This window comes from Tinamus guttatus, unplaced genomic scaffold (genome assembly GCF_059628265.1).
Source record: "Tinamus guttatus ecotype Peru unplaced genomic scaffold, ASM5962826v1 Tinamus_guttatus_pri_ptg000261l, whole genome shotgun sequence".
NCBI classification, from domain to species: Eukaryota; Metazoa; Chordata; class Aves; order Tinamiformes; family Tinamidae; genus Tinamus; species Tinamus guttatus.
The window spans coordinates 1,421,411-1,444,276 of NW_028288795.1; the positions used below are offsets into that span (position 1 = coordinate 1,421,411).

Genomic DNA, 22,866 nt, shown 5'->3' on the forward strand with positions numbered 1-22,866 from the left:
TATTTGCTAAGGAAACTGCGGCAGAAAATGAAGCTCCAGTTACTATGCAGAGCTAAGTGTCTAGAAATCTCCCCCAGGCAGATTCTTCATGCATCACTCTCTTAAGAACATGATATTGGCCAGTTTTTATGATTGAGGAATGATTGCACTGGTGGACTGGAGCTCCACTGCGCTCTTAGAGACAGGATTCCTCTCTTTGCTAGGAATAAGGCATTTGCAAGTCGACAGGCATCACACCATAATAAGGACATCAGAGGTAGGGTAACTAAGCATTTTTTTTGGTTACCTTTTGAAGTTTCATTAACCATCCATGTTGCCTTTCTTCCGTGCAAGGATTTTAATACTTCATGAGCAAGAAAATATTCATAAAACTGTGACTGTCAGACAAGTGTTTCTTGTCTTTTCAGCAAAAACAAAGCAATTGCGTTCTGTGGATAATGAAAAAGTAAGATCAATGATTTAATGAAACAAATAGGACTTGTTTTATCCTGGTCTTGGGTCTTTTTTGAATGTCGTGTTTCTGAAATAAGGCTGATCGTGCTGTGTTTACACAGCTTCAGCACAGGATGAGGGAGTCCAAGCGTTCCCTTGTAAGTACCCTGAGAAACTCCCAAAGCCAGGGAGGAAACGGAGCTCCTCCGTGTGATGTCTGAGAGTCTTGCCCAGTGGAGCCTTAACGTGGCTCAAAGGAATAAGACTTTTGTTTTAGAACTGGGTTTGAAACGAAGCCTTTAAAGCTCAGTAAACTGTTTCTCTGTTCACTCAATTCGGAGGATTATGGACTCGAGGAATCTATGCAGCGTTGGGGTTTCTGGTCAATTGAAAGTATAACATGCAGTAGCAGCCTTGCTAGAAGACTTAGTGAAAAAGCAGTTTTGTGGAAACTGGAATTTTATCGGAAGCAACTTCACCTCATTGGCCAAGTTCTACAGTTAAATTAGCAAAAACCCAAGAGAAGGGAAATGCTTCACATCCAGGTTACCCTTCCTTTAGGCTTTTCCACATTGCAGCAACCTCGTCTTCAGGCTGAGTAGTTGGCACAGCACTTGGCAGCTCCTTCATTGCTCAAATACCAAACCTCCATAGCTAGCTACAAAACTAGGTAAAAGTGGCTATCTTCGTCAAGCATCAGTATTTAATTTAGGCAATATTAAGTGCTAGTCTTCAAGCGTGGATTTGTACGAGCATCCCCTGCTCGTACATTTAGCAGGGCAGTCTCAGCAAGAGAGCTTGCTGCACGATGATTCTTGTTGATCAGAATTGGGTAAATGTGCTGTTTTCCACATGCTCTCGTCTGTGCTAACAAACTCCACATCGTGTTTTTAAACCAGCTTTAGGTCTCCCAGTGCTCTGGCCTGCCAGATCCCATCCCTTGCAGCATGACAAGCAGCCACCCAGGGCCTGATTCGAGACATGAGGGTTTCAGATCCGAGCTGTGTGTCCATCTCTGGGGACCCCGGGCAGGACTCGGCTCCCGTTCCGCACCGCGTCGGTGCTGTGCAGGGCTGGAGCCCGCGCGCGGACTTTGATCCGCGGGGCCGATCCCAGCCCCGCGCGGGCGCTCGGGCAACCGCGAAGCCGCTTCCCCTCTCTGTGCCTCCGTGTTTGTCTGCAGAAGGCAGGGGATGATCCCGACCTGCGGAAGAGCTGGATTGTAATGCAGCTGGGACGGCTAATGCAGGAGGTGCCTGGAGGCAACGTTGAGCTGGGGATCTCTAAGAACGGTTAAGACAAACGACTGTCAGAAACGTCGCGGGTGAAGTGCTTGCTTGGCCGTGCAGAGGTGGCCGGGCTGCGTGACAGCTCGAGGACTTCAGCTCTGGTCCAGTTAAAAGTTACTCTCAGTAGTGGCAGCTCTGCTGCGATTTGCAACTGCTTTAATGCACTTCAGAAAAAGAGCCTTTGTCCCTGGGGAGCCTGATAGGGCTTCATTTTTTTCCTTGGTGTAGGACAGTCCCTTTTCCTCGTCCTAGGAAGGGTTCTAAGGTTGTTTCCAAACCGTTTTCCCCTCGCAGCGGTTCCTGCAGGGATGGCAGGTGTCGGGGCTTGCGGCCCCGTGTCGGAGCAGCTCGTTGCTCAGCCGGCTGGTAACGAGGCTTTTGCTATCCCTGGGCTTCCTCGTCCCTGAGCAAAGTGACGCCGAGTTCCCAGCGTTCATCCCACGTGTGAAATCGAAGCAGCATTTTCAGGGTTTGACAGTGGAGCTGTCGGGTGTTGTGGAGGAGCCTGAGAAGCAGAGCTCTCCCCTGAGGTTAATGTAACCTCAGAAGCTTCAGTTCCCTCCTAGCTGGCCTCTCTGCTGGCATGTGCTGTGACACAACTCGTTTGGGATTAAATTCCCCTCAGATTACAACTTTCTCTTGCATAATCTCCAAGGAGAAAGGCATTAATAGTCTTTGAGAGTGTCTTAGGCAATATCATTACTTTTTTTTGTGCTGATCGATAGCCATTTGGTTTTCCTTAGGGTGGTGTGTGTGTGTGTGTGTGACTTTCTGTCCTTTGGGATTTTGCTTAGGGAAGCAGTGAAGCAAAGAGCATGTGTTTTGTAGATGAAAACCTTGCAGTTTGAGGCTGAGAAGGAAGGGTGCATAGACTGGATGTGAGTGGTTTTGAGGAAGACATGCCCTATAGCTGTTGTTCTGGATGCGTCTACATGGGGAGCAAATCTGGTAACAGGCTCTTCAGTTTGACACCTGAAAATCAGCCTAGAAATAAGGCATATATTTTAATGATGAAACTGCTAAAACAAATGCTCATGGTCAACTTTCCATCATAAAACATATTTTAAATCAGGACCAGATGATTTTCTAAACCTACTTGGCCAAGCAGGCATTAATTCCCGTTGCATCCGTAACGGGCGCATTAAACGAGCAGTCTCCCCGGTCCTTTCTGCGCGTGCCCACGTGCTCCGGGCCAGAGCGCCGGAGTCTGCCCGGACTTGGCAGCTCCGTGTGCCCGTTGGGGAGCGGAGCGGAGCGCGGCGGCCTGCCGTGAATCCCGCGGGGCCCGGCCGCTCGCGCGGGGAATAGCCGCTCCGTCCGGATTCCCGGGAAGCTTCCCGGGATGCGCTGCATCCCCGTCTCGGCGCGCAGCAGAGCCCTTTGCCTTGCGGAGCTGCAGCGGGACAGGGTCCGGCATCGCTACGGGCTTTTCGCAAAAAGCAAGGCCGGGCTGCAGAGCTAGCACGGGAATATCCACCCTGCAAGGGCATCTCTGCACGGGTGCCCTTCTGCTCTGGCTTCTCCACAGATGCAAATTCAGCCTCAGTGTCTGTTTATGATTCACGTGTGCACCGTGAAGTCTGTCCAGATTAAAATCTTAACCTCTGTCTGGCATTTCGGTGTCAATCATTAGTTATCAGTTTAATCTCCTTGCGGTTAATCTTACACTTCCGCTTGCTTCTTTACCTTTCTCGGTTATGGACAGCTCTGTTTTCCTATGTGCTGTATGCTCTATTTCCCTTGCGGTATAGATTTATTCTTATTTTTGGTGTCCAGGTTGTTTTGCACATCTCTCCACATAGCATTCCACTGCAATCTTTTCTATCCACACATAGTTGAATGTGTCAGCTTAGCTTTCATTCTTTCATGCCTTGTTTACTACAACATCCTTCCCTATGGCCTTGAGAAAGGCAATCTTACTCCTTCCTTATCTGTCCAGAAAGCAAAGGTTGGGCTTTTAGCCTTACGCTTTGATCGTATCGCTCCTTATTTTCAGGACAAGGTTTGTAGGTAGGAGGAACAGCTCGTGTTGGACCGACTGGTCTAACTGGAGAAGGGAGGGAGGTCACATCCCGCTGGCTCGGAGAGCAGGAGCCCGGATCTGTCCCCAAAATAAAGCCTGGATAGGCAGTTTCCTCTTAGTTACCCCTATGTTTAGGGCATCCCTGGCTGTGTGGATCCTTGTGCTGTGGCTTTTGGGTCTCCCGGCGTCTCGGGGAGAGTGAGTAGTTCTTGCAGGGGAGCGGGTTCAAGTGAACTCACAAATGTTTGCAGGATGCTCTGCGTCTGAAGGAGTAATAGACAGTTAAATATTAACACGAGGCTCTTGGGAGGCTCCCAGGTGGTGAGTAAACCATTGAATGATAAAAGCAGCAAAGCAAATCCTTGGATTATGTGTATTTTTACACATCTAAATTCTTATTAAAGCTGTTCAGAGTCTCCATGTTCACCAGCAGCTTCTCCCCCTTTTGTAGGCAGGGAGGCTCTTTGCTTGGTGGCCCTGCTGGGACACGTCCTCTCAGCAGGGCTTGAGCTTGGGGGGTTCTGGCCTCGCAGCCCACGGCTGCTGTAGGGGCAGGAAGGCTGCAGCGGTTCCTTAATGCTCGCGAATTATAAACTATCAGAGGGGCTGAAAATAGCAAAGCCTGGAGTTTGCACTGGGTTGCACAGAGCATTATAGTTAGTGATAAGTGGCTGGGCGCTGCAGCCGTACTTGAGGATGTAGTGCCAATTTTGGGGCTTGGATATTAAAGCAAAAAGCCCCTGAGGTTGGGAGTTATTTCCAATTCCTTCTGCTGCACTAAGCTCCCGTGTAATTTTGAACACAAAGTACAAGAGCGGGCTTGATCCGCCTGCCAGGGAACGGCACAATAGCAGTGTTGTAGATGCTAGGTGAAGTATTTACAGCTCCTCGCCGCTATCCTTGCGTGCACTTTGTGACACTTGTTCCGCCTTTAACAGGGCTGCTGTGTTTTCAAATCAAACTCCGTGTTTTGGTGTTTTGAGCTTGATTGCCACGAGTTGAGGCACAACCGTGCGAGTTGTTTTTACGCGTTTGGGGAAACATCTCGGCCGAGTTGCACTAGGCAAATGCAAACGAATGGAGCCCAGTTTTGTTTCTTCACTGTGTTTGACAGAAGTCTTAATTTACTGTGTGATTTTTAAGTTAAATCTGAGTTAAATGGGTTAAATCTGTTGCATACTGGAAGAGGATAAGGTGTACAATGAGGCAGGCTTTCCTACATGATGTAAAATTTTTTGAAGATCAGTATCAATTACTGGACACTTGGCCGAATACCTCTTGATAGATACAAATATATGTTTGTATCTATCTATAAAATAAGTTACATAAAGTGAGTGTGTGTATACATGCATACATACATTTGGGTTCTTGGTAACTTTTCCGTATTCCTTGGCGTAATTCGTGTATGAGTCAATGTCTCTATTTCCAGGGAAAAACAGACCAGTAGTTATAGGGAGAAAAATAGCTGATTGCTCCAGTCTGAGGAGCAGAAGCCTTGATTGCAAGAGCCTGCAAGTGCTTTAAACCTCTTCTAAAGTGATCTCCGTCCATCCTCTTACTTTCCCCTGTATCAAAACCACAATCCAGCCCTTTTTTCCCCCTATCTCCGCCCCGCACCTCCGCTCGGAGGTCTCTGCATCCCGCGTTATCGCGGGGCGCCCGGCTCCGCACCCCGTTATCTCCCCTAACCCGAGGCCCGACGGCCCTTGGGACGTCCCGGCCCCGCGGCCGCAGGTGCGAGCGGCGCCGGGGCGGCAGCGGAACCCGCGAGTTCCCCATGGCCCTGGTCCCGTTCTGCAAAGCCAGACACGTCCACGCGGCTCCGGAGAGCCCCGGAACCCGGGAAGGGCCTTGGAGCCGAAAGGAGTTTTTTCTTATCCTTGCTGATACACCCGATAACAATTGTAACAGCGTCCTGAGAAATGTCAATGGGAAGAGCTTCCTCTCCTCCGCTTTAGGAACAGTGTGTTGTTGTTGGAAGTCCCTGTCCATGGGAAGGGAGGCACCTGCAGTTAATTTTATCTGCTCCTGCGTGGATACGGACCTCCTCGCGTTCCCAGCTCGCAGCTCGGTGGGGTCGTGGCATTATGTACTGTACTCTGGCTTATTTTATAAATAACGCTTTAATTTTAGTGCTGATTGTAAAACCTTGAAGTCATTTGGCGCTTGCCCTTTCCCAAGTCGGTGCTGAGCACCGTGGCGGTGCGCGATAAAAGCGCTCGAGCCGGTACGACCGGGGGACTCGTTCCTTGGGCATCTCTGGTGTTGGGCAAGCGGAAGGAAGAACCGCCGTTAAAGCGGTCGAGCGCTGCATAACGGACACACGGTTTGCGCAAACCCTCTTTTGGTGTTTCCTGAACTTCGCTTGATAACTACAGCCCGGCAGCTGGCCCTGCTGCCCTGGTCTCGGGGACGTGAAGAGGTGACAAGGCTGCAAGTCCCAGGCAGGGAGGTTGGCAGCATCCTGCTCTTCTGACCCTCCAAAAACCCCTTGAGAACCCACTGCCCGGATTTCATGCCTATTTTCATCTTTATGACACGCATACGCTTACTTTTAAATAGTTGCTTGGCTATATGTAGTGGATATATTCATGCCCCTAGTTCAGGTCTGTGTGTATATAACATGATTTAACTCATAATGTTGTAAGGATGCAAAATCCATATGGGTTTTGGTGAAGGCTGTGCTGTTCACGCAGAGTGTACAGTGCTAAAATTGGATCCTGTGTTACAACACACACACACTGGAGTTACTGTCTTGGGCAATTAGTGCATGGTTTTCCTTTTTCTGGTTTATTTTTGCTTAGGGCCGTAAGAGCGCTTTTCTAATGAGCTCGTTATTACTAATAGACAATTAGGTAATTACGTTTTAGTTCCCATTGCAATGGCAGCTCCGCTAGGAATTAGATGTGTGCACGTGCGCGCGTGAGAGAACATTCCTGAATAAATATATGTGATAGTAATTACTGCCATGTACAGTGCGAGGAAAAAGGCAGGGAAATGACGAGCTCTGCGGTCCTGTTCCAGTGGGACACTGGCTTTGAATTATACACGTGTGCAGCTCGTCTAACGTTACACTAACCTAAGCTCTGGCGTTGACTTATACACATCACAGCCGAAATAAGCCATTTTAAGCCGTCTCAGTGCCAGATTCACCTTGTTTCCTCCTGCATTTTTCTCCCAGTTGTAAATACGCCTCGTAGTTGAAGCCTGTCGTGAGCAAACCCCGCAGGGAGCTGTCAAAGCGCGTTGGTCTCGTGGGTTTCCAGCAGCTTTGCCGCGCTGCAAGGGGTTAAGCCGTGTTTGCTCCGCAGATAGCCGGGTGGTTGGATGCCTCCCTGCACAGGCAGCAAATGCATTGGCTAAGGGTGAGGGCGGTTCTGCTGTCGCAGTTGTTTCCTGCCCTGGATTTCAGGGGAACCGGAGTCTTTAATTTCTCCTAATTGCCTTGTTTATACTCAAAACCCGTCGGGTGTCACTCGAGGAAACGGCCCTGGCAGTGCCACGAAGGCTCCGCGGTGGCCCTGGCTGGTGCCAGTGGCCCTGGTCGGTGCCGGTGGCCCATGGGGCTGCCACGCTGGCCCTGCTGACCCGTGGCCACGGGGAGCTGCCGACTGCAAGGCAAAAAATCACCTCGGTTGGTGGCCCGAGCGGTCCCCAAGCCCTGTGGGAGCCTCCGTCTCCGTGCAGGATGCAACACAGGGTCTCGAGTTCACACATACAGCTTCGGGCTTCTTAAATAAACCTGTATTTTACTAGAGCTACTTAAAAAGGCTGCTTAGCTGACCCAGGAGGTAGCTGCTTAAATCAATTCAGTGCTAGGGAAAAGCAAAATCTGACCAATGGTCAATTGGGTTTTTTTCCCTCTTTTTTACAATTCACTTCCACTGTTTTATTAGCAGAAAGCAAGAAATAAAAAACCCAATGCAGATGTTTGTAATAACAGTCATATTTGGATAAACTAGCCCTAATAACTGGACAGCTTAATTGACTGTTAAATATGGATCTTCTGGCTACCTGCACAGGCTCGGCAGCGTGTTACGGTGTCGGGGTGTTTTGTTTTCACCTGAGGCGCAGGGAGGAGGGAAGTGCCGGGAATGATCCGCAGAGGTGGGAATTCCTCCGCGCGGCGTCGGCTGCGCCTGTCCCCCAGCCGGGCCTCAGCAGCCTGGAGAAGCGGCCGTCCCAATCCCTCCTCGGAAAGGTTCGGAACGCGCGTTGTTTCCCGAGGCTTCGGAGCCCTGCGCTGGTTAAATATTTATTCCCCCCCAGAACCGCAGGCTGGTACCTCCACGCCGGCTCCGCTCCTGCCCCGCGCGGGGCCGGTTCGCTGGGGTAGGAGCTAGAGGCCCAGCTTGGAGGAGGAGGAGGAGGTTTTTGCAGCCGTGATGAAGGACCCTGCTTGTGCCAGGGCTGAAGCTCCTTTTTTCATGCAGCAGCTCCCCCAGTGCAGCCTGGTGGCCTCATCACACCCATCTTGCAGTAGGGCTTGGACAAGGCGGCAAGGAAGGTGCTGGAGGGGTTTCTGCACCATTTCAGATGCTTGTTTAAATGATGAAATGTTTTCCAGGGTGCAGACTTTGTCTAGCTGACATCAGAGTTCTCTGTAACTTACATTTCTACAGAACCATGACTGATAATTTCTTATCTTGAGTGCTTAATGGAAAAAAAAAAATGTTGCCTTGGCTACTTCTCTTTCTTCAAGCTGTTTTATAGACATAAAAAGCTGTTAAAATTGTTCTTAATGTCTTTCTCCCATTCAAAAATAGCTTAATTATATCTTCTAAAACCCTTCAGAGATGAGAGCTTAAACAGTTCCTGCTCTGTGAATATCTGCAGCTGTGCTAATGTGTAAATAAGCATAGGACTTGGGAGATTAGTTTCCATTACAAATACAGCAATATTGTGTGGCGGGCCGTAAGCCGCGTGTGGCCGCCTTGCGCGCGGGCCAGCTCTGCGGAACGGCTCCTCTGATCCGTGGGCTGCCGAAGACACAAGGGGCGTTTTTGACTTTCTTGCGCTTGGCCAGGGCCTAGACGTAGCTGGGAAGCATCTTCCTGTCCTGTGGGGAGGCCACCGCTCATCCTCCTGCTGCCAAAAGCCTTTTTTTCCCCCCCTCTCCATAAACCTTGATACATTAAACTGGAATTAATAAGTCCGATAGCGTTTTGGGGTGAATTCTGGAACCTTCTATGTGTGCCGTGTTGCCGGTGTTGCTCACGAGCTGGTGTGGGATTTGCCTCGCGCTTGCCGGAGCGGTTCAGCTCGGACCAGCCCCAGGTTGTTTACTCGCTCCTCGGACGCAGCTTTCCGTGATGTCCCCTATTACTAAATTTAATTCCATGTTTGCGTTAGCCCCCTGCCACGACATCCCTTCCATGCGGTGCTGTTCCTACGTGGTGGGCTCATAACTAGGAGCTATCGCTATAGGCGGGTGACGGCTTTGCCACCACAGAGCTACTGAACTCTGTGTGTTCCGCGTAAAGGGATGAATTTTGGGAAATGGCTAGAGAAATACCTGTACCGATTGACGTGGAAGAAGGCAGATACTTCTGGATTAAAAGGACTTTATGATAGAAGCTCAACTTCAGCCATTTTATGTTTGTTTAAAAGGGTTTTTCAGGCTGGAGCAACCCAGAGGTTGCTCATTTTTGCTCTCCCCTCTGCTGTGGCATCTGCTGCTTGTGCCAAGAGTGGCATGAGCAGCTTCGACACGCTCAACGCAGCCCCTTGGCGAGGGGGAGGTTCTTCCTAACGGCGGCTGCTGATCCCATCAGAAAAACATTGGTGGCATGTTGTACTATGGAGCCTGCACGCTGGTCACTTAGTTGATTAAAACGGGACCACGTTCCAGTACTGGCATGGGCAAGCAAGGTAGCCAAAAGTTAAAAATAACCTTTTAGCCCCTGTGCATTGGTGTGTCTGGAATTTCCCCAAATACAGGGAGATCCAGGCCCATGTCGCCTTCCCGCATGCTTTTATTTGTATTTGGGAGCTGTACTTGGCTCTTTTGGCTGTCTTGTAGCGGTGCCTTCAGCTTTATTGTACCCGTTCTGAACCCAAGTTTCCGTGGCGTGTTCTGGCTGGCGCACTTGGGCTGAATTTGTCCAATCCATTCGAACGAGTCCGAGTGCGAAGGTGCTGAGCAAACAGCACGCGGAGGGGCAGGGACGCCGCTCCGCTCCGCGTTCCTCATGGGCTGTGGTCGACTGTCGCTTGGTTTCTGTTTCAAAGTCCAAACCGCTCATTAAAAGCATTGTGAGGCGCTAAGTAATGGGGTAATTAAAAAATAAACTAGGGAAACCTCAAGCAATAACATTTGTGGATGTCCTTGGTCTCGGCTGCCTTCGGAGAAGCACTCAAGCCGGGTGCAGGGCGGCCTGTTCCCCATGGGAATCGGTGGCGGGTTGATGTTTGGTCAGGAGGCAGATGCTGATGAAGCTGAGGGGTCCCCAGCCCTAGGGCTGCACGGGCCTTATTTGAGCTCTCATGTGGGGAATTTAATTTTTTAAACTAAGAACCAGAACCTTCTGGCTGTAACCTGCTGTCCTGGGCTTGAAAACTGATGCTGTGAGATCTCACCCATCGCTCGGGGCTTCAGCGCGTGAGCAGAGGAGAGCTCGGTCTCCTCTTCGGAGATTTAAATTCAAATTATCATCAAATCCAAAGTAGTATTATTTAATGAGGTTTAAAAATCACCCAGTGAATTGGGAAGTCGAATGGCAGCACGGGTGCGACCAGCTGGTGCCCCGCGTGGTCGGGCATTGCCGGGCTCTAACACCAGCTCCTCTCCACGTTCTCTCTTTGCAGTTTGCCCACCGGCCTGCAAGTCCCAAGGCTGCACCCCTGAAGGCCAGTGCTGCCACAGCGAATGTCTCGGGGACTGCACGGAGCCAAACAGCCCGGAGAAGTGCGTGGCTTGCCGCAACTTCTACCTCGACGGCAAATGCGTGGACACCTGCCCCCCGGGGTACTACCGCTTTGAGGGCTGGCGCTGCGTGACCTTCAGCTTCTGCCAGGAGCTGCACAACAAATGCAAAAATGCCCGGGAGTCCGGGTGTCACGTTATCCACAATAACGAGTGTGTCCACGAATGCCCGTCCGGGTACATCATGAATTCCAGCAAGTAAGTGCAAACGTCGACGAGCGAACGAGCCATGCTGCAGCTTGGATGTTGCCCAGATGCTTCGTGTAGCCCTCACTGGGGTCAAGGGAATGGACTTGGTGTCCAGACTGAGGAACTTCCAAGTATTTAAGTGTCCATGACAATTGTCTGATCTAATTTAATTTGATTGGCAAACTAATACCTCGGTAATTCAAGCTGGTATAAGCCGATACATTTATCTAGTGTGTGTCAATAGTTTATTCTTCCTCTGTGTCACTTGGCTTCTCTTCCTCCCTCTCAAGTTCGGAAAAAGTGGGAAAGGGCGTCAAGAAAGAGGGCAAGGTGGGGGTGTTAGCAAGTCAGAAGACTCTTCCTGCACTTGAGTGGGATGAGGGAGCTGGGGAGCGCAGAGGCCTTTAGCAGCGTTGCTTCCCTTCCCTTCCAAGGGGCCTTGGATTAGAGGGGCTTCATTTTAAGCAGAACAGAGAAAAGCCCAACACAGAGACATGTGCAATGCCGAATATGTGGAGCACGTTTTGAGTGAACCGTTCTCAGAATCTGTCCCTTATCCCTGCAGTTATTTTCATTGAGAGATTCAAGTTGAGCCAGACATAAACGGACAATATAACAAACAACTGACTCAAGGCAGGGACTGGCCATTCTGACTATTCCCAGGGTTTTTCAGCAAATGAATTAAATATTTTTTACTGCCAAGCTGTTTATCACTAAAAACTTCACTGTTTGTCCCAAACAACGTTGTGTGTTGTGATGAGTCAGATTTCCTATGAATATTGGTAGCTTTTGTGCTCACATGTATTTGCTCCTGATAGAACAATTTCAGGGAATTTGCTCTAGCAGGACTTTTTATTGTTTCCTGTTTTGCATTTCAAGCGGGTGAGCCAGCGGCCCCCAAAATGGGTTTGTTCCTTGTTAGCAGCAGCCATTGCCTCTCTCTTACACCCAGAATCACAGAATCATTATGGTTGGAAAGACCTTCAAGATCATTGAGTCCAACTTGCTCAGGTCTGCTGTCAGTAGGACATCACAACTCAACTGTGGGCTTTCCCTAGGGCAGACAAAGCACCTTTTTCTTGTGTGTTTTCTTTTTTTTCCTCCTCTCTGAACTAGTTGGAAGCACATTCTTGTGGTGTGCTGACCAGGGCAAGCAATCATCTTGCTGCCTTTTAAGAAGCATTTCCCCAGAGCACAAAGCACATGCTTGCTTGCCTTTTTAAAGCAACTTTATGTGCAGACCTTAATCAGAGGGCTCCCAGGTGAATGGCCTGCCCCTCTGCTCATCAACTACACATTTAACCCTCGTAGGGTGGACACTGGGTTCCTTAATCATGCAACCCTGATACTTTTAGCACTGGATAGTAGCTCGGTGGATGAGCTATCCACGATAGTCAAAATGACTTTGCTTCCTCTTATGTAGGAATGGACAGGATGGTGAGGAGAAATTGTTTCATCTCCTAATGATGCACAGTTCAAACTGGAATTTGAAATGTCAAGTCAATTTTAAGAATAATTGTCAGCTACTTGGGGTTCCCAAGAACTGCATGTTGTGCACTGTGATGAGGCCCCTGGCAGAAGAGCGTCTCTGAGCCGCTTACGCTGCCTTGGAGGGTTGCTGGAGAGGCCCCAGATTATATTCCACGAAAACCTCATTTCTGCAATCTCCACCTCCTTGTTTTTCAGCTTGCACTGCACTCCCTGTGCAGGACCCTGCCCCAAGGTTTGTGACTATGGGAAGGAGAAGACCATCGATTCGGTGACGTCCGCCCAGGAGCTCCGTGGCTGCACAGTTGTTAATGGAAGCTTAGTTATAAATATCCGTGGAGGAAGTAAGTTCTGGATGAGTAAGAAGGTAGAGGGCACTGGGTGTCGGATCAGTGAATAGGACACCTTTCACAAGCTGGGGAATTTCTCTTTTGTTTATGAATCTTACTGGTTCAGAAAAACAAAGCAGGAAAAAAAAAAGGCTCTTGTGGTGTTTATTTTGTTTGTTTTTTGTTTACTAATTGATTTTTATAGTGTCATTTGGATTCACGTAGAGCTGTTCCATTTAATCTGTTTGGGCTTTGATATCAGTGTTTCTCTCTGATAATTAGAAAGCTAAAACCAATGTTTTCCTCTCCATAGATAACATAGCAGCTGAGCTAGAAGCAAATCTTGGCTTGATTGAAGAAATCTCAGGTTACCTAAAAATCCGCCGGTCCTATGCCTTGGTTTCTCTTTCTTTTTTTCGTAAACTACATCTGATTAGAGGAGAAACATTGGAAGCCGGGTGAGTTTCTTCAACAGGTATTTTAATTGAGTGCTTTGAAACGCAGAGAGTGCTGGTGCTGAGTGATTTGTATTGGTAAACAATTCTTCCTAAGTCACTTCTAAATGTTCTTCTGCCCCTGGCTTGCAGCCTAGTAGGGAAGATAGTTTGTATTCATTTTTCCACAGTGTATGAGAACAAAAACGTGAGTTTTCAGAAGATCTCTTCCCGAAAAATATTTTCATTTTCTGCTTTCAGGAATTACTCTTTTTATGCCTTGGACAACCAGAATCTTCGCCAGCTTTGGGACTGGAGTAAGCACAACCTGACCATTGCACGAGGCAAACTCTTTTTCCACTACAATCCCAAGCTGTGCTTGTCAGAAATCCACAAAATGGAGGAGATCTCTGGGACGAAGGGGCGCCAGGAAAGGAATGACATAGCCCTGAAGACAAACGGTGACCAAGCGTCATGTAAGAAAGCTCCCAAACACAGGGAAACGTTGCATCGCTCTCCCTTTCCTCTGTCTTTGCTAACCTGGTGTTCTTATTCCTCTGCATGGAGGCTCTGAGCCTCCTCAGAGGTTGTCCTTGTGTCCTTCTGTAAAGCACCAGCCATGTGACTTGCCGCTTGCTCCTTTGCTGCGGTGACATTGTCAATATGCCACGAGTAAAAGCACTTACGGGTTCTACACCTGGCCAGGAGTTTGCCCTGCCAGCTTTGGTCTTGCAAGCCTTCCTCTTTGTGTGCTCAGCTGGGGGTTTTTCAGGTTTCAGTGTATTGTTGTGTCTTTCAGAAGAGTTTAGCCCAGTGTAACCTCAGTCCAGCTGGGACTTAGAGTTACTGCCTAGTACCTGATTAATATGATCTTCTCTGAGGCTGTCGTGCAGGGACAGTGTGCGCCGGGAGCAAACACAGCAGAGGAACAGCGTTTTCACCCATCTCTGCAGCCGGCTGAGGGAGTTGCTATGCCAACAGCTAGAGACGTTTTTCCTACAGGTTTTGTTGTGCTTTGAGCTGGCAGCTCCCTTCAACAACAGCAGGGAGGTGCTGCCTGTGCCAGCGTGGCCAAGGAGCGGTGTTGCTCCCGGCGCTGTGTCCCAAAGTCCTCTAAAGCACCCTCAGAGCGTGGCCGGGCACCAATGCTACCATGAGCGCGTCCCCTCTGCACCCCGGCCCCGTGGCTTTTTCCCGTTCCCAGGATAAACTTTCCATAAGGGTCCCCGTCTCCCACGAGACGCTGACGAGCTCTCCCCGGGATTGGGGTCCGGATCGTGCGGTGCCGCAGGGGACAGCCGCGTTTCCCTGCCCGTTGTAGCTGGGCTCTGCTGCGTGCTCTCCTCTTCTCCCCCTGCCAGCCCACATGTCACCAGCGTGTTTGGCGCTTTGTTTGTTTTCGTTTCAAGCCTGGTTTGCACATTGGCAGCATCCTGTTTATAACAAAGCCCTTGTTTGTTCTGGATGTGGTGCCAGTGAAATTAATGTTCTTCCTCCCTCGTGCAGCTACTGCAGGACTGGCAAATCCCCTCAGAGCTGCACGGCTTGTCCTTCCTGGGCTCTTGGGCAGAGCAGGTCCTGTCCGTTCCCCTGGGTCGCAGAGCTCCACCAACCATTTGTTGTCTTCCCCTCCTGCTCGCAAGGGGCAAGGCTGGGGATTCACTCCCTTTGAAGACAGAGGCTACAGAAGCCATGCAGACCATTTTCCTGGGCTTATCTGTGCAGATGGTCATGAATTTTAAAACATACTACTCTTGATTTCCAGCTAACTACAATTTAGTTCAAATATTCTACATGATTACTTCCGTAAAATCATAAAATACTTAAAGAAGGCAGCAACCTCTGGAGATCATCTATTCCAAACGCTGGCTCAAGCCATAAATAGTGAGGAAGATAAAGCTTTAATGAGCAGCTCTTCTCAATGCTAAACTTCCTCATATTCATCTGTGAAAAACAGAAAGTGAATTACAAACAGAAAGCATTCCTTTAAACATCAGCAAAATCGTTGTTTTTCTTTTTGTTACAGGTGAAAATGAATTGTTGAAATTTTCTTCTATTAGAACATCCCACGACAAGATCCTGTTGAAGTGGGAGCCGTACTGGCCTCCTGATTTCCGCGATCTCCTGGGATTTATGCTTTTCTACAAAGAGGCGTAAGTGGAGGCTTAAGGAGGGAGCACCTCCAGCGAGCCACAGTTGGGGTGCAAAACAGCAGCCTTGCTTGGCTTCCATAAATGACAGTTGGCATTAAAGAGTAAACATTAAACCTGTTGAGGACGTAGCTGTTCCATCTGTGTGGTTTTTCTGTCTCTCTCACTTAAATTTCCACTGTTGCTTGTTTATTTCAGTGCTAATTAAGAACCCTAGCTTAATTGTGTTGTATGCAGTCAATATTCCTCATTTAAGAGCAATCCAGCCTTACTTGTTCCAACTGTTCTAAACATCCATATGTGTTCTAACTGTGGGCTTGCAGTTTGTCATCTCCCCATTATCCATAGGATGATGAGATACTTGCTGCCTTTTGATGGGAACCATTCTCTAAAAATCAAGGTTTTCAAGCTTATTGTCATTAATTCATTTATTTTCAAGCTGAAAATAATGAGCCTGGATTGCTTGTCGAACAGCTTCTGATCTGTGATAGGGTTAGGCAGCTGGGTTGCAAAACTCACTGACCTCAGGATTTTGTTGATTTGAGACTTTTTTTTTCCCCCCACCTTTCAAGTCCCTACCAAAACGTGACGGAGTTTGATGGCCAAGATGCTTGTGGCTCAAACAGCTGGACAGTTGTGGATGTGGACCCTCCTCCACGGTCAAATGAGCCCAAAGCCCAGGCCCAGCCAGGCTGGCTTCTGAGAGGCTTGAAGCCATGGACGCAGTACGCCGTGTTTGTTAAAACCCTGGTCACCTTTTCAGATGAACGACGGACCTACGGTGCAAAGAGTGAAATTATCTACGTCCAGACCAACGCTACTGGTCAGTATCATTAAATTAATGTTACTTTGCAAACAGAAAAATAGAAGAAATTCATCTTTAGACTGGCAGTCACGATAGTGCCAGGTCCTTGGTTCTTTCCACAGACATTGCTGTTTTAAATTCATAGGATTTTTTTTCCCCTCTCTGCAGTTCCTTCAGTCCCATTAGATCCAATATCCGTTTCTAATTCTTCATCCCAAATCATTTTGAAATGGAAGCCCCCGTCCGAGCCCAATGGAAACATCACTCACTACCTGGTGTTCTGGCAGCAGCAGGCCGAAGACAGCGAGCTCTACGAGCTGGATTACTGCCTGAAGGGTGAGCATGCGCCGCTCCGGGCCGGGCTCCCAAGGGCTGGAATGAACCGGGCTGCAACATCCGAGCTTCTTATTCCAAAATCAGCATAGATTTGAATCAAAGACCTGTCATAAAAAAGGGGGAAACTGCTCCAGCTTGGGTGTTCAGGGTACCATCATGTGCTATGGCTGTGGAATGCCCTGGTTTGGGATCTTACCTGTTGGCTGTTTCCTCATGGTAGGGTCAAACATCTGCTCCTGCTGTGTCAAGCAGGAGAATAACATTCAATGGCTTTGTCCATAGGGTTAAAGCTGCCCTCGAGGACGTGGTCTCCTCCTTTTGAATCCGAAGACCCTCAGAAATACAATCAAAGTGAAAACGAGGATGTCAGTGGAGAGTGCTGCTCCTGTCCTAAAACAGACTCTCAGATACAGAAGGAGCTGGAAGAGTCCGCCTTTCGCAAGACCTTTGAGAACTATCTTCACAATGAGGTTTTTGTCCCCAGGTAAGAATAGCCATAATTATTGTCTAAGTGATGTGGGGTAGGGAAATGTAATGATTAAACAGAAGTACTGGGCTAGGCAGGGCCGTGCTGCCCGTCTCTGGGCCTCCTTGGGACTATCCGGTGCAGCTGATGATGTTCATTTGAGTCTGGTGAGAGCTGAGCACCTCCAAGGGACATTGTTACAGGTTTGGAAGATCCTGCTGTGTTTCCTGTCTCTGAATCCTCCTCAGCTTGAGAGTAAAGTGAGAATCCTCTACAAATAGCTAAAAACCTGTAGCTCATTTAAACTTGTGTGATGCCAGAAATAGAGTGGGTTTTTTTGTTTTGTTTTTTCCCCAAGTTAAAAAGAAAAAGGGAAGTTTGCCATGCCACAGCCTTGTCCTTCAGCACGGTATTTGCGGTCGTTCTTGCACTCTCCAATGCCATGAGGAACGTGGCTGCTGTGGGTGGTAAATGTCCTGTTTTGGATGGCACGCACAGTGTCACGTTAAGCGGTGTTGGGTATCTTCACACGTCGTGTGCAACTTAGAGGAGTAACTGAGAGTAACGATTTACTCTTGTTGCTGTATTTGTTCTAAATTTGTTCTCTGCTTACTGCATTTAGCTAAACATTTGTTTGCAGCTGCTTGACAGAAGTTGGTGAACCTTCTTTCTTACAAGAGTGCATTGTTAGCCAGTGTCTCCTCTCGGTGAGCGTGGCCGGTGCCTGCTGCTGTCACACGGAACCTCCTGCAGTCGCTCCTGTGCTATTTCCTTGCCCTTAGTGCTAATCAGAACAAGTTTCAGTGTCCAAAGTGATGCCCAGGATGCAGCATGTTCCAAACCAGAGGAAAAACAAGCCATGTTGGGAAGCCACATTCCTTTGGATAGAGGCAGACAATTCTGATGATCTGATTCTTATTTTTATTTTTTTTCTCTTTCTCAATCCTGTTGTGCAGCCAGCTCAGGATGCTTCTCAGGCCAGTTTCTGGGGTATGTATTTTAGGAAGAAACCAATCACCAGGATGTGCCACCTTGTCAGCCTGCGAAGGAGGAAATCTCTACGTTTCCTAGATAGAGGAATCATTTTAATACAACCTCCCTTTGCTGCCACGATAAGTGAGCAGCAGCGACGCTGTCCTGCTGCCACGCAGCCTGCTTGTCTTTCCTCCCAGGTTTCAGGCTGTGGCAAAGTAATGAGATGACTTTTGCCAGCTCGTAGGAGACCCTGCCTAGAGCCTGGCAGCTGAACATGAAGCGTGTTTGACTTCAGGTTCTTTTAGATGTTGTTTCTGATCATTGCTCAGCCTCTCTCAAGGCACTACTGTGGCCTCTTCCTGGCAGGGAAGAACAGAAACAGATTCCTCTGGCAGTCCCTGAGAGGAATCTCAAAGATGAGACTAGCAGAGCAGGAAATGGCAGGGCTGGAGAAGACAGCAGAGCAGCTGAGAAGTTGCACTACCTGTGTCTTTTCTCCTTGTTTTCCGTGCACTGTTTTTCTCCTCGTGTCCCATTCCCAGTTACCTGATCCCAGTGCAGTGTCCCCGTGGCCCTAGGCTCTCCCTCAGCCCAGGTCTGGTCTCACCTGAGTCTCTCAGCACCCCTGTGGAAATCCGGAGCTGTTCCTTTGCCTTGTGCACACTTGCTAGACACTGAGAGTTACAAGTCTTGTGGGTTATTTTGTTTTGGCATTGGCAAGGCAAACGAGAAGTTTCTAAATGCTTCTTGCCATACCCACCTTCCCCAGCAGAGCTAGTGAGTATCTTCGTGCCATGTGCTTTGTGCCATCCCTTTGTAGCTAACAAAGTCTCCATTGGAAGCTGAGGCTTTTTTTTCTTCTTTTTTGTGTTATTCATTCTATATTGGGGAGTTTTTCAGGGTGATTGAGAACTGGAACAGGATGCCCAGAGGTGCCATGGAGTCTCCATTCCTGGAGATGCCCAAGCCCAGAGGACCCAGCCCTGAGCAACCTGCTCTGGTTGACCCTGCTTTGGGCAGAGGGGTTGGATTAGACAATCTCCACAGGTCGCTTCCAACCTCGGCAGCTTGGTGCTTCTGTGAAAAACATGGAAAATGTTCAAAAGTACTAAAGACACAGAGGGGAACTACATGGCTGCTACTCCGAGAGCCCTCCCATGCTCATCGTCTCTGGTAGTAGGAGGAAAAGGAATCCAAGGCCGAGTGTTTCACATGGCAGCTCCCTGGAGCTACAGAAATGGTCATGAGTCGTAATGAAAGTTGCATTGCAACAACTGTGGGAGGACATTAGATGGTTGAAAATACAGAGGGCTTGACAAGAAAATTGTTGCAAATTTAGGATGATAAATACATAAAAGTCTGGGTTTGCAGTTTCAAAAGTCTTTCTTTCTGTTACTAAGGAAGAAAGAAGTTGTCGTGTTGCATCATTGGCCTAGTTATTGTTTCACTTGTGAAAAACATCTCTTAAATGTGAGGAATAGCTGAATCCACACTTCGGGAGCAGCGGGGTGTAGCTCTGCTTTTAAGGACAAACACCATTCTGGTTGACCATAAAGGTCCCTCCTAAAGGAGGAAGGTGGCGTGACCCAGACCCGGATCTTTGAACTCTGCCCAATTGTTGGGGGACTCTTCAGAACAACGCGCAAATGGCGATAGAGATAACAGCAACTTAAAAAAAAACAATGTCCCTGGAGTTAATTAGTAATTACAGGAAGAAAAAACTAAAACCTGGAATGTGCTCTGCTGAACCTGCCGTTTGGCATCACTTTTTTTCTGTGCAAAGTGTGCAAAGTGCTGTTTAGTTTGAGGAAGTCTTAAAAACTGCTTTCTCGCTGGCTGTCTTTGTAGCTTGAGGGGAGAATATAACGGGAAAATGGAGCTGGGTGTTGCAGACCAGGCCTTGATCTGCCTGCAGACCTGCTCTGCAGTTCAGGCTGCCCCGTCGCTTCCCTGGGATCGGAGGGCGGCACTGGAAAGTTCAGCAGCCTGTTACGTTTATAGAGGCTGGAGGTGCCTCAAGTGTAGGTTCAGTTCGGGTCACTCTTTGTGCCTTTAATAGCTGCATGCACATGCACACACCAAAAAAAGATCATCATCCTCTTAAAATACATGATTCACTTTTCAGATGGCATTGATTCCTTTTGTGTAAATGAGTAATATTACCAATTCCCCCAGTTGCTTACTTCCCAACCTGGCATTCCTGTTTGTGAGTGTTTTGGAGGGAGTAAAGTGTTATTGTCTTGATATTAGCGCAAGAGATTTTGGGTTGGTATTGGATTTTTTTTTTCATTCCTCTTAGGAATTGCTTAGGAAACTAAGGTTTTATTTTAATAGTTCCTAGGTCTGTTGGGTTGATCTTGTTTGTTTTGTTTTGCTATTTAAGCTAATCTGCCATTAAAATTGTCTTGTAGCGTTCCCTTGCAGACAGGGCCCGTTGACAAGATCACAGTATTTTATTTTCCCAACTGCAGAAACTGATTTCCAGGCTAATGTGGATAGTTGGAGAGGCGATCTTTATTTAACAAACAGCACAATTAATATGTATATATGTGTGTAATGTGAATCTCTGTTCTAAGTGTTTGTTGGAAAGTACTTGATATTTGGTCTCATGAAAATGTTGAAAGCATCTAAATGGTTTTCTTGGCTGTCGTTGCAGGGTAAATGAGGCTTGAATTGGAGTTTTCAGTTGCACTCTGAAGTCTGCAGTTTAACTCTTTCTTTGCAGATAAATGTGTTTGCACTGAAGATGATAAATAACCCTTTAACGTGTAATACTTGACAGGCCATCAAGAAAGCGGAGAGACCTTGGCTCCATGGCAAACGCCACCGTGGTGCTCCCCACCATCCCATCCTCTCCCAACGCTTCCGTAGCAGCCTCTGAGAACACCGATGAGCAGAAACCATTCGAAAAGGTTAAGTCGAAGGAGTCCTTGGTTATCTCAGGCCTGCGGCACTTCACGGGGTACCGCATTGAGCTCCATGCTTGTAACCACGATGCTCAGGAGTCCCGGTGCAGCGTCGCAGCCTACGTCAGCGCCAGGACCATGCCAGAAGGTAATGATCCTCCTACGCTTTCCTTGGGGCTGAGAGAGGTGCGGGGATACGGTCCAAAGGCTGTTTTTCTTGTTGTTTGTTTGTTTTTCTGTGGTTGCAATCCGGCTGCAGTAGGAAAACACCACATAAATCTGGCGCTTCTGTTACTGTCCAATACTAAAAGATGATGCGTAAAGTACTGGCAGTTTTGCTTTTTGTAAAAGACATGAAATTAAGCATTGTTTTTAATTATGACCTTGGTTCTAGCTAAGGCCGATGACATCGTGGGTCCAGTTACCCATGAACTGGTTGAAAAAAACACCGTGCATTTGAAGTGGCAGGAGCCGAAGGAACCGAATGGCCTCATCGTGCTCTATGAAGTGAGCTACGGACGTCTTGGGGAGACAGAGGTGAGGAATTGTGCTGAGCTAAGGAAGGAGCAGGTTTGGAGGAGCAGCTCCGTGCTCCCTTTGGGGCTGACACCAAGGGGGAGGCTGGAAGCTGCTTCTGCAGAGACTCCTCTACCTTCCTCTGTGTTCTTGGGTCTGGCATCACACCTCTGGCATTGCTGACACGTGGCTGGGTGTTTTCTTGCTTTAGGGTTAGCGCTGGGCATGGCTCTGAACTTGTTGTGGGAGAGCAGATTGAGGAGGCAGAGCAAGTGCTGCCTGGGGGTTTTATTTCGCAGAAGGCCAGAAATTACAGGTCCGAATTTCAGTTCCTTAAAGACCTGCAGGAGGGCAGCCCTGCGCAGCCAGGGTCGGGTTGCAGGGCCCACGTATAGCAGAGCACATGGCAAACACTCAGCGTAACCTGAACTTAAACTCCAAAACGCCAACCCAGGACAAACCACAGTGTGGGAATAGACCCGCGCCCGCAGAGCAGCGTTCGCGTGCGCTCGCCCCGCGCGGAGGATTCCCCGCTGTGCCGTCCAGGCCTCCGGATCGCGCGGAGGCGGCTCACGCTCTTCCCTGCCCGCAGGAAGGCCACTCGTGCGTGTCCCGTAAGCACTTTGCCAGCGAGCAGGGCTGCAAACTGCGGGGGCTGCAGCCGGGAAACTACAGCGTCCGCATCCGAGCCACCTCGCTGGCCGGGAACGGCTCGTGGACAGAACCTGCCTATTTCTATGTGGCTGATTACTGTGAGTTTGCATTTCTCTTCTTATTTTCTTCCCCAACATTTAATTGCTGATAGAAAACCTGGTTATTGTTGGAAGATGCGGTTTTAGGAAGGAGCACCCAGGGATATAGAGGGTCACAAAATTTTATCACAACACCCACTGTCAAGAAATTGGAAATGCCTGGGACTGTGTTGGTTTCTTTCCCTTCCTTGTTGAACCACAGTCTCGTTCTCATTCTGAGCAGCTCTGCATTCTGCAACTGAAGCAACCGCTAGTTTCATGTTCATTCCTGTTTATTCAAGGGAAAGATTTCGTTCAAGAAAAGACTTGTGTTTTGAGGCCTGATACCTCTATCTCTCTCTTTCTCCCTTAGTGAATGCTCAGCCTAATATTGCTGTTATAATTGTTCCGATCATTTTTGCGATAATACTTGCTGGAATTATTGGAGCTGCTTACGTGCTTGTGAAAAAGAGGTGGGTACAATCTGACATGGTATTCACCAGAACAAATAAAACTTACATCCAAAGGGTTTTCTTTTTGTCCATGTTAGAAGTAATTCTGTGTGGTGTTTATTTTCTATTTAGATCATGAATTGAACGTTAGTTTAGGAAATAATTCTGTGCTTTTGGAAATTGGGTCACTTTATATTTGCCGTATGCTTTGGGAATTAAGAGATTGTCTTAAGTTCAAAAGTATCAAAGGCTGCGAATGCACCAAAAAGCTTTTCTGTCTCTTCCAGGCAAACTGAAGGACCAACTGGGCCGCTCTATGCATCCTCCAACCCCGAATACCTCAGCGCCAGTGATGGTGAGAGCAATGAGTGCTGTCCGTGCTGCTTCTGTCCTGTAGTCATGCGGACAGTGCTGCAATAC

At 48.4% G+C, this 22,866-nt stretch overlaps 1 protein-coding gene across 1 annotated transcript in view; it reads left to right on the forward strand.

The window, feature by feature from the left end:
- INSR (insulin receptor) overlaps positions 1-22,866 on the forward strand; it is a 41,289-nt gene that overhangs the window by 14,105 nt on the left and 4,318 nt on the right. Inside the window, exons 3-15 of the mRNA XM_088527144.1 lie at positions 10,552-10,867; positions 12,545-12,690; positions 12,989-13,133; positions 13,371-13,585; positions 15,136-15,262; positions 15,832-16,082; positions 16,233-16,400; positions 16,683-16,884; positions 20,624-20,895; positions 21,142-21,284; positions 21,856-22,015; positions 22,368-22,467; positions 22,734-22,801. Of these exons, the coding sequence (XP_088383270.1) occupies positions 10,552-10,867; positions 12,545-12,690; positions 12,989-13,133; positions 13,371-13,585; positions 15,136-15,262; positions 15,832-16,082; positions 16,233-16,400; positions 16,683-16,884; positions 20,624-20,895; positions 21,142-21,284; positions 21,856-22,015; positions 22,368-22,467; positions 22,734-22,801 (2,313 nt within the window). The remainder of the gene's footprint in view (positions 1-10,551; positions 10,868-12,544; positions 12,691-12,988; positions 13,134-13,370; positions 13,586-15,135; positions 15,263-15,831; positions 16,083-16,232; positions 16,401-16,682; positions 16,885-20,623; positions 20,896-21,141; positions 21,285-21,855; positions 22,016-22,367; positions 22,468-22,733; positions 22,802-22,866) is intronic.